Source organism: Cavia porcellus, unplaced genomic scaffold (assembly GCF_034190915.1).
Source record: "Cavia porcellus strain 051 isolate PalLab524CR breed Dunkin Hartley unplaced genomic scaffold, mCavPor4.1 scaffold_18, whole genome shotgun sequence".
NCBI lineage: Eukaryota > Metazoa > Chordata > Mammalia > Rodentia > Caviidae > Cavia > Cavia porcellus.
In genome coordinates, this window is record NW_026947501.1 from 49,913,428 (window position 1) to 49,931,090 (window position 17,663).

The window sequence follows — 17,663 nt, forward strand, 5'->3', positions numbered from 1 at the left end:
GGACTCGACCATCATGGTGGGCAGTGAGTGGCGCAGCAAAGCTCTTTTCCTCATGGCTGGGATAGGAAAAAAATGGAAGAGGAAGACACCAGGTCCACCAATCCCCTTTGTGGACACACCCCCAAAAGCCTTGAGAGCCTCCCGCCAGGCTCCGCCTCTTAAAGGTCCACATCCTCCCAACAGCACCACAGGCTGGGTCCCAGTTTAACACACAGGCCTCCAGGGACCACCTAACATCCAAAGTGTGGCATGTATAGTCCCTGGAGACTACATACACTCAGACTTTAGCAGCTCTGTGCCAAGCTTTTACTTTAGATTTCTGATTGTGTTGCAAAGAAACTATTTCAGTTTGTGGCCCCTAATTCTTCCCCTAGGGCGTGAGGTAGCTTCGTGGTGGAGCGCATCTTAGCAGGTGCAAGGCCTGGGTTCAATCTCCAGCACCGAAAGATTAAAGTTAAAACTGGAACTAATACAGACTTTGTTTTCGAAAGGCCAGTTCCTTCTGGTGTGTAATGAAAAGCTTATGCCTGTAAGGGATTTCTATGGAAGAAGAGACACAAGGGAATGGATTCCAGGAACTCATGAATTGGCTTTTCATGATGTCTTGTGTAACATGCTTTATATGCTCCCTGTGCTCCTTTCTTGAATTTCTCTGCCCTACTCTGCCAGGTGACTTCAGGAGCAGGCAAAGGCAGATGTGCTTGTCACATGGCAAGGGAAGGGTTTCCGTACACTGGGGCAGAGCTCAGTCTCTCTGGGGCTACAACTCCCAGCTTGAGTGTGCCCAGCCTGGAAGCTTATGTGGTCCAGATTCCGGGCCTTCTCTGGGGTGGATGTTTCCACACATGGGGTGCAGTTTAGCATGAGAAGCCAGCCCAGAGCTGGCATCAGGGGTTCTTTGGGTCTTCTTTATCAGAGTGCTGTGGTCAGGCTGGAAGGCACAAGGAATGAGCCACCCTTCCTGGTCCCTGAGAAGTGCCAGCCCTCAGACTGTGTGGCATCCAGCGGGCCTACACACACTTTCCCAGGGAGAGGGCTCGTGGCTGGCACAGACTCTGAGTGGGCCCAGGACCACCAAAGAGTCCAGAGGTAGAGGCTGACAAGCACCATCCCATGTCCCCACCCGGGTCCTCAAGGGCTGCTGAGGGCCCCAGAGAGGAGGTAGAGCTCTCTGCAGCCTGTTCCTTGGCTTTGTAGCACTCTGCAAGGCAGTGGCTGAGCAGCTCCCATCCCTGAGGCACACTTTATGGATGGACCACTCCAGCTTGTGACAGTGATTTGTGAGGCTTTGATTATGGGCCGAGAGAGCTGAGAATGGGAGGAGTGACATTGGTGCCCCTGTGTGGAGTCACAGGGAGATCTTTGCACTGGTAAGAAAGAAGCAAGTCCCAGTTCCCATGGCAGATGGCGCAGCCAGATGTCCAATCTGTGGGGATCATTTCATCCTACTTTATCTTATAGAAGTTATTCAGAAGGCCAGAGCAGAACTAGCTCCCCACATTTGGGAGATGGAGGCAGGAGGATCACTGTGAGTTCCACACCATTTCTGGGCTACATAGTGAGTTCAAGGTCCCAAGGACCTTGGACTACATAGAGAAACTTTGTCTCAAAAATAAACAACAAACAAAAGAAGGCTAAGAGAACCCTGAAGAAATCATTTCAAATAAAATCATAATCCTTCAGGCTGGGACAGTCACGAGTTCCCTTGCTCAGAAGGGCCAGCAGTGTGGGTGACACCGGGAGGAATGGGAAATGTCCTTTTTTTTCCTGTGGCTTTCTGTGATTTGTAATCTTACAGCAGTCTGTGCTTCTCATTTCTCTCATCGGTTCTGCCCCTGAGATTTTTGATACAAGAGACCATGTTTTATGATCTAGACAGGGTGTGGTTTTATTTCCAGAAGTAACGGTTGTCTGCACAAAGGTTGCAGGACCCTGTCTATGGCACTGGCTTATTCATATAGATCATATTTGTGTTGGACATGGCTATTCATAATGACCGGAGGACACCATCCTAGGAGAAATCCGTTTGGATCACACCTTAGGTCCTGGCGGTCAGAGTTCATGGAGTGATGTAGAAAAAGGTGACCACCCCGAGCCTGAACTATGAGCAGAAAGTTGCTGGAATCAGTCATGCAGCTAAGATGGCGTGAATTTGGCACAGCAATGTGGTTGTGACATGGTTTATCTGCCAGGAAATGCATTTATTTTAAAGAAATAATCCACTGTGTACATTTTTTCTAGTGTGAAAGTAATTTACCACTGAAGACTAGTCCGGCCTGCCTTCCTTTATCTGAAATCAGAAGATGTCTGCTTTGGGAGCAAGAACTGGCAAAGAAATACTCCTACACAATGGTAGGTTTGTGATCTCAGCTACTCGGGAGGCTGAGGCAGAAGGATTACAAGCTTGAGGCCAGCCAGAGCTACTCAGCAAGTCTGCCTCAAAATAAAATTAAAAAGCGCTGGGGTGCGGGGTGGTGGGAGAGTGCCTGCCCAGTGTGCAGCAGGCCCTGGGTTCTTCCTCAGTCCCCACACACGAAGAAGGCAGGTTCATGTCATGGAGGAGCTACCTTTTCACGCCACGTGATATGTAGAGCAGAAAATGCCTTATTTTGCCTGTGGTCACGGTCGTGTCACGGGGGTGATATCTATCTCCTCCTGGACCCGTGAGGACCAACATGCCCTGCTGCCCGGGTCTTGGAGGTGGCAGCACATTCAGCCTGTCCCTCGCACCCTGCGTGAAGGCCCACGTGGGACTGCAGTGAGGCCTCCCCGTGATAAAGCAGGGGACAGAGGCACAGATTTCCTAGAAACGGTGGCTGGGAAATACAGGGGGTGGGGGTTTCGGTTTAGGGACCAAGTTGGGGGCCTTTGTAGTAGTGAAACAAACCTGGAAATGTATGAGTTAAACATGAAGCACAACAACCCGACCTCTAGCTCCGGAAGGTTCTCTTTGCTGGGTGAAAAGAGACACCCGCAGCCCCACAGCTGTCCTGCCAGAGGCGCTGGGAGCAGAGACCCTTCAAGCTGCAGCGGGCTCAGAGGACCAGCCCAGCCACTTTCCGTCTGTTTTCTAGATGGCCCTGCTTGCTGAGGAATACTGCGGCTACTGTCGAGACATTTTGCAAAATGTGAGGAACCAAGAACTCGAGAGGGTAGGTTCTTACCTCCTAAAGACCCGAGTCTGTGCCTGGCTGTGAACCATCTCGCTGGATGGGACCCCTCCGGGATAGCTGGGGTACACTTGGCTCAAAAGGCAGCCAGGGGCTCTGGAAGGTGGGGCTGACACGAGATTCAAGCCTTGGGAGAAAATCCAGGGTGCGAAGAGCGGATAGCTTCGCGCTTTAAGCACAAATTCAGCCCTTTTTACTTTTAGAACTTAATGCCTGCTGAATGTGAATTAAATACTGGTAGTAATAGTCATTCTGGAATCGTTAGCAATGCCAAAGAACTGATAGGCACCAGTGAAAAGGCAAGCAGGACTCTGAAGCGGGCAATCTGAAATGGGACTTAGAGATTTTATTCCAGAACTGACGGTCGCACGTGACTCAGTTCTGGAATGAGCTCAGAATCCGCTTAGTACTTGTTTAACATCTGCAGGGCCCTGGGTTCAATCCCAAAACAAGAACTGCCCACCCACATTCGGGTCTACAGTCCTGCTTGCGTCGTCCACTCATCCCCTCACCAAACACTTTGCAACCAGCTCACTCTCTGGGACTAGGAAAGTATTCTCCACAGGACTTGAAAAATGTACACTCTGGTAATAAAAGGAGCAGATCGGCCAGGAAATGAGACAATGCAGGAATTTCTAAAATCGCTGTTTATCATTTGCTTCTACTGTGACAACAAAATACCCAAGACAGTCGGTCTAAGAGAAAAGGCTGGGTTGCCTCCAGTTTGTGGAGGTTTCAGTCCCTACTAGGTAGAAACTTGTCACTTTAGTAGAAACGCTGGACATCACAGCAGGAAGCATATGGGGTGGACTGTTTCCCACGGCCTGGAAGCTAAGAGAAATGAGGAGAGGCCTTTGAGGGCACAGCTTCAATGACAGGAAGGCCTCCCACTGGGCTGCATCTCTCAAAAGGCCCAGCACCTCCCAGTAGAACCATGGGCTTGGGACAAAACCTGCAATCTGCAGCCTGCCTTTTTTCCCTCAAGGGATTGTCTTGGGCCACCTATGAGATGTGTAACATAGCTAAGGTATGTAAATAATAAAACTTCATTTGAAAATACTTTTATTAGAACATTTTAAACAAGAGAGAAGAGAAAGGAAGGAAGAGGAGGAAAAGAGAGGGAAAAGAAGGAAAAAGAAAAGAAGAGAAAGGAAAACAGAAAAGCAAACACATGTGCCTTTAGGATAGTACAAAAGCAAACTGTAGCAGTTACTATAACAAAATAGCAGATGTAGGCTATTTTATAAAGAAAAGAGGTTTATTTGGGCTCACAGGTCTGAAGGTACAATTGCTGGCCACCCAAGGTGGCACAGAGCATTACACAGCAAGGGAGGGACAAGGAACATTGTGTGTGTGTGTGTGTGTGTGTGTGTGTGTGTGTGTGTTTCTAATACATCCACCAGCACTCTGGTGACCTTATCCAATCCCAATAACTTCCTGAATTCGTCACTTTCCCATCACTGGGACAAATTATCCAACATCTATAATTTAAAGGAAGACAAGTTTACTTGGCTTATAGCTTCTGGGGTTTCAGTCCATGATCTGCCAGCTCCAAGTCATGAACATCATGGTGGAAGGGCGTGCATGGCGGTCAAGAAACAGAAAGAGAAAGGAGCAGCCAGGGCCAAGAATAAACCTTCCCAGATCACAGCCCCATGACAGCCTCGAAGCAGGCCCCACCACCTGACACCACATTCAGCTGGGAGCTGCTTAATGGACAAACTGACTGAGGATTGTAGCACCTCATGATCCAGTTACTTACCAGTGCACAGGAGGCTTTACAGGGACACTCAGTATCTAAGCCATGCACTTCCCAAAGGTCCACTGCTAGCATCACATTCCTGCCCCTCACTATGTCACAGTATGTCTGAGCTCAGTGGGGGCTACATCAAATTCAAACCACAGCAAGCTATAGGTTAGGACATCTTGGGGGCCTCAGAAGAGTGCCAGAGAAGGCTGGAGAGCTCCCCCAGAGCAGGCCCAGTAGCTGCCACACCCAACAAGAAAAGCAGAGGTTCAAGGGACAGGAAATGGGGTAGGAACAGGCTTCCAGATAGGGCCTGTGATGTGGGCCAAGACAACAGGATGTTCTCAGGCTTGACGTGACAGGATGGGCCTCAGTTTATCTCTAAGGGAAAGAAGCCAAAGAGACACAGGGCAGGCAGGCGGCTGCTAGCAAGGGCTTCATAAACCCCACAAAGATTTCTGATTTATTCTGAGAGTCCAGAGCACTGACATGGGTCTGGGCACGTCAGGAGGTTTTGCTCCGGTCCAGGTGAGAAGCGGGGAGGCTCAGTCTGGGGCACTGGCAGAGAGGAGAGAGGGGGCAGATTAGAGGACATTTCTAAGTAGGATCTGCTGACACTGCACCTGGTGGTGAGGTTGCTCTCCACGCTGAGACCCACTGACTTCACAGCACCAGGCACCAAAGTTACCAACCTGAGAGGAACAGGCTCCTGCACCCTGCGCTTCATTTCTCTCTAAGTCTCTTTGGCGACATATTCTCTAGAATTGATAACCTTAACCATAGGACCCTAACACCATGACCTCAAGGGCCAATGTTCACTTCCTTGAGGGCCTACACATGGGAATGGTGCCTTCCAGGCATCACTGTGGGTCCTCATGATGGCTCAGGTTAGCTTGCCTGTGGAAATCCCCCAAATTGGTAGTTACTAGCTGGGAACCCACATTGGCCATCTAGTTCAAAAGAAGATTCTGGAAAAGCAATATGGAGAAAGCAGAAAAGGAAGAAGCTGCCATTTTGTTCCTCCACAAGTCTTTAGAGATGGCTTCTGTGTAGAATTACATCAGCCCCCTGTGCTTTCACGGTCCTTGGGAGACTTCCAATTCCATGTCGAAAGATAGTCAAGGCTAACAGGCCGTTAGGCAATAAATATTCATCCTCAACTCTTGACCTCGTTTCTGTGACCTCATCCTCCCATAATCAACTAGAGCCCCCTGGTGGTCAGGAGTCGCCTTCTGACTAAAGACTCTCCTCACCCAAGTGCGTTCCAGGTCCCATCCCACAGCCAGGGGCACTCGGTGGACCTCATCTTCCCAACATGCCTGGAAAAGCAGATGCAGAGCTTCTGATTCATCAGAATACAGTCACCCTGCAGGGATAGTTAAGTCTACACAGGGCATTTTTCTCCAAGACACAAAAAATGAGCTCCCCAGGGTCTGCTCTGTTCCTTCTGCCAGGTGCAAGACTTGCTCACATCTTTCTGGAAATCTCTGCAGCAAGATGTAGTGATGTTCATGGCGCTGCCTGACGTGTGCCAGCTCTTGAAGTCCTACGACACACAGCTGTACAGGGTAGGAAGATGCTGTCCATAGCCTGGGTCCTTCCTGGAGATGGACAGCAGGTGCCCAGGAGCCCGGCAGCCCGCCCACCCCTCCTGGCATGGCATCCTCCGAGGGGTGACTGGGGGGAGGGACTGTGGGCATTTTGATCTCTGTTTTAATTTCCTTACATAAAGAAAAACCCACAGCACACAGGGACCTGTGGTTCCAGTGCTGGTGATCCCTGAATTGAGCCGAAGTTCTTTCCCTGGACACTGTCACCAACGAAGACATTTAAAAATAAGCCACCACCATAACTGCTTTGGCCTCTGGGTAACGGCCAGGAGCTTGCCTGGCTCTGTTTGAAGCCTGCTCCAGAGTGACTGTCATTAAGTCTGAGAGTTAGCTATTTATCTTTCTGTCATAAAGGTGTGCTCCTTCTGTGAGTCAGTCACCAACCTTAACTTTTATTATTCTTTTAGGAACAATTTTCATGCTTCTCAACTTTTAACACAAAAGTGCAAAAGTGGGGCCTGGTGTCAGTGCTTAAATCTGTTTGGTGGCCCACCTAGGGTTGGCACTGTATTTTAAAATGTTTGAGTCAGGGGCTGCTGTGGAGTAGTTCCTTCCAGAGCCTCAGCCTAGCATGTGGGCTCAATCCCTAGGGCCAAAGAAAACAATCAGTTACAAATCAACTATTTGTAAAAAGTTCAAATTCACGTGGCAGCCCAGGGCAGTCACAGTGCCTCTCCCTCTGGCTGATCCCTTCCAACTTGGGGGACAAGCCCTGTCCCTGTCCCTCCTGATCCTTGTCACTGTGAGTCACAGCCGCTGCAGCATCGCTGAGCCACGGTGTCCTGATCCTGCTTCCCAAGGGACTTGAGGACCTTCTCCTGCGAGACTTTCTGGAGGATGTTTCTATCCAGTACCTGAAATTGGTCCGGTTATTCAGCAGGAAATTTAAGTGGTGGCTTCTTAACGCATTGGAAGGTTTCCCATCCATCTTGCAGGTCTCCAAACTCAAAGGTGAGTCCCCCCTGCCCCCCAAAAGAGATTCTTCTGTTTCTACTCCATGTGAAGCGTTGCCTCCTCCCTACAAGGCCCTGCACAGCCTTGGCTTCCTCCTCGCCCTGGCACTCTCTGCCCTGCATCACAAGGTCCCCCACTGACCCTCCAGATTGCTCACCGGCGCTGGCTGGCTGCTGGCTATAGCCTCTGAGTACAGGTTGAGCACCGATGGTCAGGAAACCCCAAGTCTGAGCACCCCACTCTCCAACACACCCCGAGTGCCAGCTCCAGGCCACACCTGACCTCTGGTGAGTCATCACATTCCAGACACAGGTGTACAGGGTGTGCTGTGGGATGACTCCGGCCACCTGTGTGTGGCATGTATGGGACATAACATACTTCGTGTTCAGGCTTGGGCTTCCTCCCCGGGACAGTGCGTCCTGTCTTTGCAAATATTCCACAGCCCCCAAAATCAGAAGTCCACAACACTTGTGGGCCACACCTTTGGGATAGGGGTGCTGAGCACTGTGCTGTGGTCCCGCGCTGCCTGGGTGCCGGCCCTGGGCTTCCCCTGGGGGCCAAGCTGCAGCTGCTGGCACAGCCTGGCCTCTCTGTGCTCCTTGGGCTCTGTGTCCTTTCAGCGCCCCAGCTAACCATCCTGCCAGCACCAAGTCCACCTCACACTTGTAAGGTCTCACCCTGGCCCACAGCCCTCCCAAGACCCCTCCTCCCCATACCTGACCTCCCTGGGCCAGCGGCTCTGGTCACTACTGGCTCCCAGGTGGCACAGGAGGGGGCCTTATAGGAGGGGACAGGGCTTGTCCTGCCCTCAGACTCCAGCTGTGTCCATCTCACGCTGGACACCCTGTTTCCACCACTTGGAAACAGGGCATGGCCAGGCAGGCAGAGCCCACAGTGGATGAGACAGCGGGGGGCTACAGAGAAAGAAGGAGAGAGAGGCTGCGCTTTCTGGAGAGGGGTGTGCAGAGGGGAGTCTCCACCCCCATTTCTTTCTCCCTGTGAACAACAAGGGTACACACAGACTCAGCAGCCCACCAGACGCCAGGATGACACCGTGCTTTGGCACACCAGGACATCCGGGGATGCGCTCTGGTGCCCAGCTCTCTGCCTTGTGTGCCTCCTCCTCCCCCAGGGCGCAGGGACCTGGGGAGAGAGTGCCAGTGATGGCCCACACTTGTTCTCCACAGAGGTCACCATGTTTGTCAAGAGACTCAGGAGGAAGACGTACCTCTCTAACATGGCGAAGGTAGGTCGCAGACCTGGCGCCAGCAGGATGGAGCTGAGGGCTCAGAAGCTGCAAGTGTCCCCAAGGGCAGGCAGTTTCTATCTGTCTGCAGGGGCCTGGCTGGCCACAGGCCAGGAGACATTGGCCCTGTGTCACCCCATAAGATGCCCACTCCTCTCCCCACCCAGCACCTGGGCAGTGTCGGTGCGGGGGAAGAAGCCAGGAACCTGGGTCAGCCACTATGAGAGGTGTAAGGGCCTCACACCACATGCTAAGACAGACAGACCGACAGACACCCCTACACACACCTGGCTCTGAGCACTTAGGGTGGCCCCACCTCCAGGTCCCTGAGCTCTGACCTCCTATGGGGTGACCATAATGCTCAGGGCTCTGGGGAGGGCTGAGGGAGGGTGGAGAGAAGGTTACAGGCACCTCTGCATCTGCAGCAGCACCGGCGGAGAGTCCCAGGCCTGCAATGCGCACCTACACCAAACGCAGACAGACTCTTCTTGGTGTGACCACACTAGCATTGTCTGCCTCGCACTGGTGCCTGGGCCATCTGGACAGATTTACAGCATGCCAGAGGACACCGTGCTGTTGATACAAGGCCCTGAGCCACCGAGGGTTGGCTCACTGTGGGGTGCTGGCCTTGGTCCTCTGTGGATCCCCAGGGACAGTTCTGACCCACACATAGCCACTGGAGAATCTGCTCTGAAATCTAAAGAGCCGTCCCATGCTTCCCCTGTGCACAGCCAGTCACCTGCTCTGTCCCCCCAGGGGCCTGGGTTGGGTGAACGATGGGCAGTTTAAGGCAGGGAGAAGCCATGGTGCCCCCAGCCTGGGTCTCACCCCGGGCAGCCAGGCCAGTCTGGAGGTGAACATTCGCATGCAGGCTGAGACCCCACAGTAGAGGATCCAGTTCAAATCTGTTTCCTTGTCCTCAGCAGCAATGACAAAATCTTGGTACTGCAGAGGGGCAGAGTCGGTGAGAGCAAACCCCACAGTGTGAGTAACCATCCCGATTCCCTCCCTGTCTCTAGACCATGAGGACTGTGCTGAGAAACAGCAGGAAGGTCAGGCTCTTGAAGTCGGATCTGCAGGCCATTGTAAACAAGGGCGCCTTGGACATCTCTGCGAAGCCCCTGGGAAGTGACCGGAGCCACGCAGAGGCTGCCGAGAGCCACCCAGAGTTGAAATGTAATCCTCCTCCCACGATTCCCCGGTCGGGGGATCCGGTGTCTACTCAGCGCTAGCTCGGGCATTAGAGCCAGTTTCTCCGCCGGGACAAATGCCATTTCCTGTGGGCTGTGCTGCTGTGTGAGCTCTCACAAGACTTTCTGGCAGGGTGACCGTGTCCTAGGGAAACCTCTGTGGCCCCGTGGCCCTGTGGCCACAGCTTCCAGGACCTGCCCAAGGATCAGACAGGGCGTCTTGCTGCTATGGGTTTCCCGGGTGAACAAATGAGCGGAGACTGACACCACCCTGTTCAGTGCTGCCACTCCACAGTACCCCTCTCCGGTGCCTCCCTCAGGAAAAACGTTTGACTTCTCTCCCCCTTGTAGACATGCAGGCTCAAGCGTCCCTTCCGTCGGGTAGGAACGGGATCAACCTGGCTCAGTGCCTGGCCTGTCCAGCCACAGCGCCAGCAGGTTGGCAGCTGCTTCCAATGTTAGTTTTATGGCCATGCAGTTTAGGGGTGTGCTCTGTAGCACCTTGCAGACAGTGACCATGAAGGGGATGTTCTTGCCGTTGGCTCTCTGGCGAGTTTAATGCTTCTAGAAGAAGAAACCACACTTCTTCTGTGAAGAGCGTGGCCTTGGCTGATGTGTGAGGTCACTTGGTGGGGGGTTCCCTGGGCATCCACAGAGAAAAGGAGCTCGGCCAACTTAGGGAAAGAGTTCTGACCCCGCCCCCAACCCCAGACAGTGGGTACCAGGAGGCTGTGGGCACCGGGCGCCTGCTTGGATGCCCAGTAACATCCAGGAGGCTCTCCTTCCAAGGGCAGAGCCCCTTCTTGGTCCTCTCCCCTGGCATAGCACTGCTTGCCTGGTCTCCATGAGCTCCTTCAGGGTGTCACCTGCATCTTTTTCCCTCAGACGCTCCAAGTGGCACTGCCACACAGCAGCCCTTCGGTATTTCTTAGCCAGGCCCCAGCAGCACACAAAAGAACCACTCAGATTTTCCCATCCTCTTCTTTGCCTTTGGAATGGGGCTGACCTTGGCAAGGCTACACCATTTATCAAAATACTGAGCCGGGTGTGGTGATGTATGTATGTAATCCTAGCACTGCAGAGGCTGAGGCAGGAGGATCACTGTGAGCTGGAGGCCAGCCTGGGCTACATAGTGAGTTCATGGTGAGACCCTGTCTCCAAAAAAGTCTTCTTTTAAAGACTGAAATGCATCCATCCTTGTTAGTAAATAGCCTCTGCCACCATCCTGTCCCTGGTACCTGTCAGCCTGCCTCTTCCCCAGTCCAGATTCCCCCCTTGACCATTCCCTGTCCCCCCAGCCCCATGATGTAAAGGTCAACACAGAACCTCACAAGCCTCAGAGCCCCCTGCAGCATCCTGATTAGTGGGAGCATCCTGCCCAGGCATCAGCTCCCTAAGAAGCCCCAGGGGGCTGCTCTGTTCCCACTGTGAGGCCCCCAGGTGCCCACCATACTGTCCGCTGACTCCCAGGGCTCCCGAGCTACTGCTGTCTGCTTCGAGAATCCTTAAGAGGCTGCAGAGTTCGGCTTGGAAAGTAGCACCCAGTGGGCATGGGCTCCAAGGTCAGAGGACATTGCACCCAGCCCTGGCCAGGCTCACCACAGCCTCCTCAGTTCTCTCCCTGGGCAGCAGAGCTCAGACAGTGGGACAGCCAGGGCTGTTTCCTCCCTCGACGCTACCTGTGCAGGTGAATCGAGACCTGGTGTCCTACACTTGCCCCTGCTGGAGTACCTTTCCATGAGCAGGGCACTCTCTGGCTTTGATGTCCCCAGTGCTGAAATGGCATTAATTACCAAGCCCTTTTGTGCAAATGTCAAGGACAGGTGAGGTCTTGTCTGTGAGCTCATCTGAAGACAGCTGTGTGGTTACAGGGCAGGGCTGTTGTCTCAAAGCCTCGTTCTCCGTCTCAACAGGTGGCAGAGCTAAGTCAGTGTGACTGAAGCTGATGGCTGCAGGGGTGACACATCCTTTGAGCTGTAGACCAGTTTGGGGGCTCTTGGGAATCCCTTTGAATTGATGTTGTTTCTTTGGTTACCTAGGAGACCAACACCCACACAGGAAGGAGGTCTGGGATCTTCTAATCCTCTCCATTTTTGTTTGTTTGTTTGTTTGTTTTTGTAGGTTTAAGCTGTTTAATTTCTTTGCTGGGAACATCAACTGATCTCAGTGTATTCCTGAATTGTCTGTCTTCAAATCTCCAAGCATTTATCTTCCAGGTACAAAGCTATGACTTCTTTATGGAAAAAAAACTGGGTGTTGGCCATTCTGGCTAAATTGTAGCCTGCAGTGCCCATTCCCTGCCCACAGGACTATGAACCAGATGACCGCAAGGTGCCCAGCCCAGCCTTAACACCCGTCCTTTGTGTGTAATGCCCAGAATTCCTTTGAACTCTCCCCTGCCCCAGGGCTGTGAGAAAGAAGCTCTCTGGCAATCACAGCATCCAAGCTGGCCTGGGCACTGGGACAGGGAATCAAGTCTCACTTCTCTGGCAAGGCAGAGAATCAGGATCAGGGTATATGATATAGGTGTGCATGTGTGTGTGAGCTTATGCATACAAGTGGGTGTGCATGTAAGGGACGTGTCTCAGTTACTTTTCTCACATTGCTGGGACAAAATGCCCAACACCCAACATAAATGAAGGAAAGATTTATTTGCTCACTGTTTGTGGAAGTTTCAGTCCATAATCAGTTGGCTCCAAGAAAGGGTGGCGTGGCACAGGAGCGGCAGCCAGAACAAAAGGGGGAAGAGCAAGCCTCTTTTCCTCCCTTATATTGTACACAGGCCACCCCACGCCCCACTCACAGTGGGGGTGTAGCACTCACACCACCTGTGTCCTCTTCCCCCACAGGCTGAGGATGTTTACAAAGTAAGAACCCTGGCTCCCTGCTGAGTCTCTTAGTTAAACTTCTAAACTGCTGGAGTTGACAGTGCATCCACCATAACAGGGTGTAGTGTGGTTAGGGGTGAGTGTGGATGTACGGCTGTGTGGGTCACTATGAGTGTGTGTTGTGTGAATGTGAGTGTGCACCATAGGACTCTGGGGAAGGAGCAGGGTCCGTCTGGGGAGAACATGTCAGCCTGGGGTTCTGCAGACACATTCTAGTACAGTGTGCCTTGACAGCAGAAACTCAGAGACGCACTCTGGGTGTGGCTCAGCGGTAGAGCACTTGCCCAGCATGTTCGAGGTCCTGGATTCGTCTCCAGCCCTGCAAAGACAAACCCAAGAGAACTCCCAAAGCTGTTGGTGGCAGCCGAGGGCGGCTCTGGGTTTGTGGCAGCTGCCTCTTGGGACTCAGTTCTACAGGGTCCTGGGCTTGCTTTTCATTCCCATGCACTGAGCTGACCTTGAAGAGCCCAGCATGGGTCCTGCAGGGTGAGATATGGGAGAGTGTGGGGGAGATGGATTTATAGAGAACCAGAGGGCAACTCTAGGGAACCAAAACTCAGGGACCAGGGGACCAGCTTTGGTGTTCTTTAGCCTCTGGCCACATTGCCTCTGGTGGGAGTGATAGCCACTTCCATATCCCTCTCACCTTGGTCTTGTCCAAATCCCTGACCTCCATAATCAGGAAAAAAGAGCAAAAATATTAACTAAATGTGGAAGACCACAGAGGACCCTGGGGCTCTTCAGAAGCTCCTGGAAAGGAACTGGGAAACAGTTTCCAACCCTCAGGTGGCTTCTGCTTCCCTCCGTAAATTCTCACAAGATAACCAGCCCAACCTGTGCGGGTGTTTTTTCTTCTGTATTGATCCAGGGCTGAGCGTAAGCCACAGTGACACATCTGAAATTGCACAGCCGATGAGACATTTACCCACCCAGTACCTAAGGACTTCCACGTCACTAATAGGAACTAGTATCATGGTTTGTCCTTGGCTTTAGACACTCAGCCCCTCACTTTAGCCAGGAGAAGCCCCCAAAGGCAGCTGTACCAATCCTGCCTCCAAGCAGCCACCAGCCCCTCTGCTTTGTAGAGAAAGTGGCACGGAATTTCCCAGGTCTCTACCACCAAGTCTGTCCCCTGCACCCATGCATCGTGTTAGAAAAATGATGTTTCTGTAAGTGCATGCCTGGAAGGGCTTGTTTTGCAAAGTAGCTTAGCCTGTTTAAAAAAATGAAAGAAAGAAAGCCAGACTTTTGTCAATAAAACACTCACACTGTTCCACAGGAGGCCTCAGGCTTGTCAGAGATGACTCATGGCCTCACTCGTAGCATCTGGCGTCTGCTAGAGCGGGAGAGGACAGCCAGCTCTGTCACGAATTTCTCACTGTTCTTGGCCCGTGCAATCCAGTCTAAAAGGAGGAGCAGGAAGTGTCTCACAGTGGAGGTGGTGACTGGGAAGTGCACTCAGCAGCCCACGGCTGTTGTCTGAACATTAGAATGTTCCTGCACAGAGGGTGAGGTGCCCAGGGCTTCGTCCCTGGTTGCCCTTGGAAAGGTTTAGTTTTTTCATAGTCTCACTATCTCTCAAGTTAACCCCCCTCAACCTCCCACTGGTCCCCAATGGAAGGAGGGTCTTCCCAGAGCCCGGGTAGTGAGTGAGACACAGAGAGGTTGTTCATGTTCCCCGGAGCCCAGGTGTGCGGGCTTTCCTCAGGGGCATAAGGGACAAAAGGCACAGGAAGGGTATCTCCTCTTGTCTGGGCAATCTTTCCACCTCTGCTTCAGAGACACCTGGGGGCCTGCCATTGAGGGGTCCACAGGTCATAAACAGAGGTCGCAGCGGCTCTGGGCATCCACGGAACACATGCACCTGGAAGTCGCAGGACCCTGTGGTTTGTAGGTGACTTCAAGTGTGGCTGTGGCTCATTCTCCACCTGGAGAAAAGAAAGAGGGTTACTTAGTCTGCACAGAGAAGTGTCTTGCTGGTACTTGGCACCCCAGTTAGTGCACCGCAGACTGCTAGAGGACTTCACTCTGCAGGACACAGGGGCAAGGACCTCCCAGTCCTGAGGTCACTTACAGGGCTCAGTGCCAGCACAGCATCTTCCCAGATAAGTGACCTTCATTTCACTGTTAGGGGACCCTGTGCTGTTTCATTATGATCAGATGTGGCGTGCCCGAGAATCGGTCTGGAAAGCCACTGACCATCTGCCAACAGCCACGGGTAGGATGGAAATCAGAAGTGAGCTAGTTCTAAAGTGGAAATGAAGTGCAAGTTTGCTGCAGAGGAGAAACATGAGCCATCAGGTCTCAGGAGAGAGACCGTGAGCTGGCTGCGCCCCAGACAGAGCAGCCAGTACCCAAAGACCCACCGCACCTACCCGGGGTCTCGGAGGAGCATCATGAACCATCCGCGGGATTTTTCCTAAGGGAACAGAGGATTTTAGAAGCCTCACTAACTGTGCAGTGACATCCAGTGGCCTTCAGCATGATTGCTCCACAGGATTTCTCAGTGGCGCTTAATAATAGAAAACCCTCAGAACAAGCGGATTGCACAGAGTTTACCTGGGAAGGAAAGGGTTCCAGGATGGTGCTGCCCTCTGAGGCACAAGGCCCGGGGAGCTCTGCCCTGCGGTGAGGCCAGAAATCAGGTAGGCGGAAGAGACGAGAGACAAGGCCCTAGAAAGAAGCTGATCATTTCAAAGCTACTTTTTTGGTAAGGATGAAAGCAAAGGTGTCTTCAGGGGAAAACTGGGCTGCTAGAGGGTTTGGCTGGTATCTCCCTCTGATCAATTCCCAGAAGGTCAGATAAACACCTCAGGTTGGGGCCAGCGACATAGAACTGTAGCGTGAGCGACCCCATTTTGCTTTGCTTCCCGCTTCCCTCCACCTACCTCGAAGGACCCCTCTCTGAAGAGGGGGGCCAAGGTTGGAATCGGCACCCCAGTCAGCCTGCCACCTTGGTTCTTATGCCTGTCGTTTATCTCCCTCTTCTCTTGTCTTCTGCGAACCTACACCCGATGTACGTGTGTGTGTGTGTGTGTGTGTGTGTGTGTGTGCTCTTGAGAACCTGCCATTCTTCCAGATTTCATCATTAAAATTGGCATTTGTTTTTCTTACAAAAAAAAAAATGGAACAGCCAAGCAAAAGCAAGGAGGAGTTTATGAAATTGGCCTCCAGCTTCCAGCTGAAGTGGAACTTCCTCCTCACCGCCGTGAGCAAAGCCATGACGCTCTGTCACAGGGACAGTTTCGGTAAGACAGAGGGTAGGGTCTCTATGCTCCGCCTTGTAACTGTGAGCGTCTTTGGGAGGTGGGACCCAAAACACAGCGAGTGCTGCTACCCACTGCCACTGGGAAGTACATGACAGCATGTCCTTTTCCTCCTCAGTCGGTGGATCTAGCATCCCGTGGCTTCTGACTCTTCCCAAAGTCAAAATAACAACGAAAGGTCAATGTTTGAATCAATTCAGCCCCAACTGCTCAGCTAAAGACCCTCAGGAGTGAGAGCTTCCAGAGCTCCTGCAGAAAGTGGCCAGGCTGATGGGATGAGTATATTCAGAGTGAGGGGAGAATTCTGAGAGGAATTCGTGGTACTATGTCTTTAGTGTAATTTTAAAAATGTAAACATTCACTGTATAGTTCTACCACACCTCGTATGTTATTAAAGGGCTGGGAATGCAGCTCAGTGGCAGAGCACCTGCCAATTGTGTGAAAGACCTTGGGTTTGATTCTGAGAACCAAAAGAAAAGAAGGAAGGAAGGAAGAGAAAGAAGGAAGGAAGGAAGAGAAAGAAAGAAAGAAAGAAGAGAAAAAGAAAGAAAAGAAAGAAAGAAAGAAAGAGAGAAAGAAAGAAAGAGAAAGAAAGAAAGAACTGGGCATAGTGGCACATGCCTATAATCCCAGCACTTGGGAGGCTGAGACAGGAGGATTGTTGCAAGTTTGAGACCAGCCTGAGCTACAAAGTGAATTCAAAGCCAGCCTGAACTGCATAGTGAGACCCTGTCTCAAAAAGACCAAAAAAAGAAAGAAAGAAAGAAAAAGGAAAATAAAGAAAGAGAAAGACAAAGGAGAAGGAAAAGGAGAAAGGAGGGAGGAAAAGGAGGAGGAAGGCGAGAAGGATGGACAAAATAGATCCCATTGATCTTCTATTGATTTTTCTATCATAAATACAGAAAACCATGCACATTAACACCTCTTCCTCCATCCTGGAAGCCGACCATGGGAAGCCCACGCTGGCTTTTGAACTGCCTACTTTGTGATGTTTTGAGAAAAGCATTGAGAGGCCACAGAAATGGAGAACTGGGGCCCACTGTTAACTCTGCAGCAGCAGGTGTTGCAGGCCTCCTGGTCAGTAGCTGGTCACCCCTGCCCCCCGCCCCCCCCCCCGCCATTGAGGGAAGCCATGTCTTTGATGAAGATGCAGCACAAAGAGCAGAGGAGGAAGAGAGTTTTCTGCAGCTTCCTGGAGCGACTCATCCATCCCCCAGACGTGTTTGTACGCTGTTCCTGGCACTGGGTGTGCAGGGGGAGGAAAGCAGGCCCCGTTTCCGCCCTGCCGGCTCACAGTCAGGTGTCTTCCCTGCCCAGAGCCTTCTGCGGCCCTGGTGACCAGCAGGCAGGGCGAGGCGGAGAAGGCAGGCCCTGTCCTAGGTCAGCTCTGCAGCCGCAAAGGTGACCCCTGCTATCCAGTGAGGCCCAAATGGACTCTGCTGTGTGCTGATCTTGTCTGGGGTGGAGGTGTAGGGCAGAGTTCATGTGCAATAGCAGAAACAAGCCTAGACCCCTGGTGGCCTTGCTGTCACAGGCTACCTTCTCTAGACCTCTGAGCTGAGTCAAGGTCCTCATGCCAGCAGATCTTCCTC

General features: G+C 52.2%; 1 protein-coding gene and 1 long non-coding RNA gene across 2 annotated transcripts in view; one reads left to right on the forward strand and one right to left on the reverse strand.

The window, feature by feature from the left end:
* The window catches only part of Rfx8 (regulatory factor X8), a 59,689-nt gene that overhangs the window by 35,588 nt on the left and 6,438 nt on the right, over window positions 1-17,663 (forward strand). Inside the window, exons 8-15 of the mRNA XM_023565832.2 lie at window positions 2,242-2,352; window positions 3,075-3,152; window positions 6,372-6,485; window positions 7,328-7,478; window positions 8,669-8,727; window positions 9,747-9,903; window positions 12,039-12,133; window positions 15,939-16,053. Of these exons, the coding sequence (XP_023421600.2) occupies window positions 2,242-2,352; window positions 3,075-3,152; window positions 6,372-6,485; window positions 7,328-7,478; window positions 8,669-8,727; window positions 9,747-9,903; window positions 12,039-12,133; window positions 15,939-16,053 (880 nt within the window). The remainder of the gene's footprint in view (window positions 1-2,241; window positions 2,353-3,074; window positions 3,153-6,371; window positions 6,486-7,327; window positions 7,479-8,668; window positions 8,728-9,746; window positions 9,904-12,038; window positions 12,134-15,938; window positions 16,054-17,663) is intronic.
* On the reverse strand, window positions 12,550-15,673 carry LOC134471349 (uncharacterized). The gene is made up of 2 exons (XR_010040762.1): window positions 15,181-15,673; window positions 12,550-14,733 (listed from the first exon to the last, which is right to left on the reverse strand). It is a non-coding gene; the product is annotated as an uncharacterized LOC134471349 (long non-coding RNA).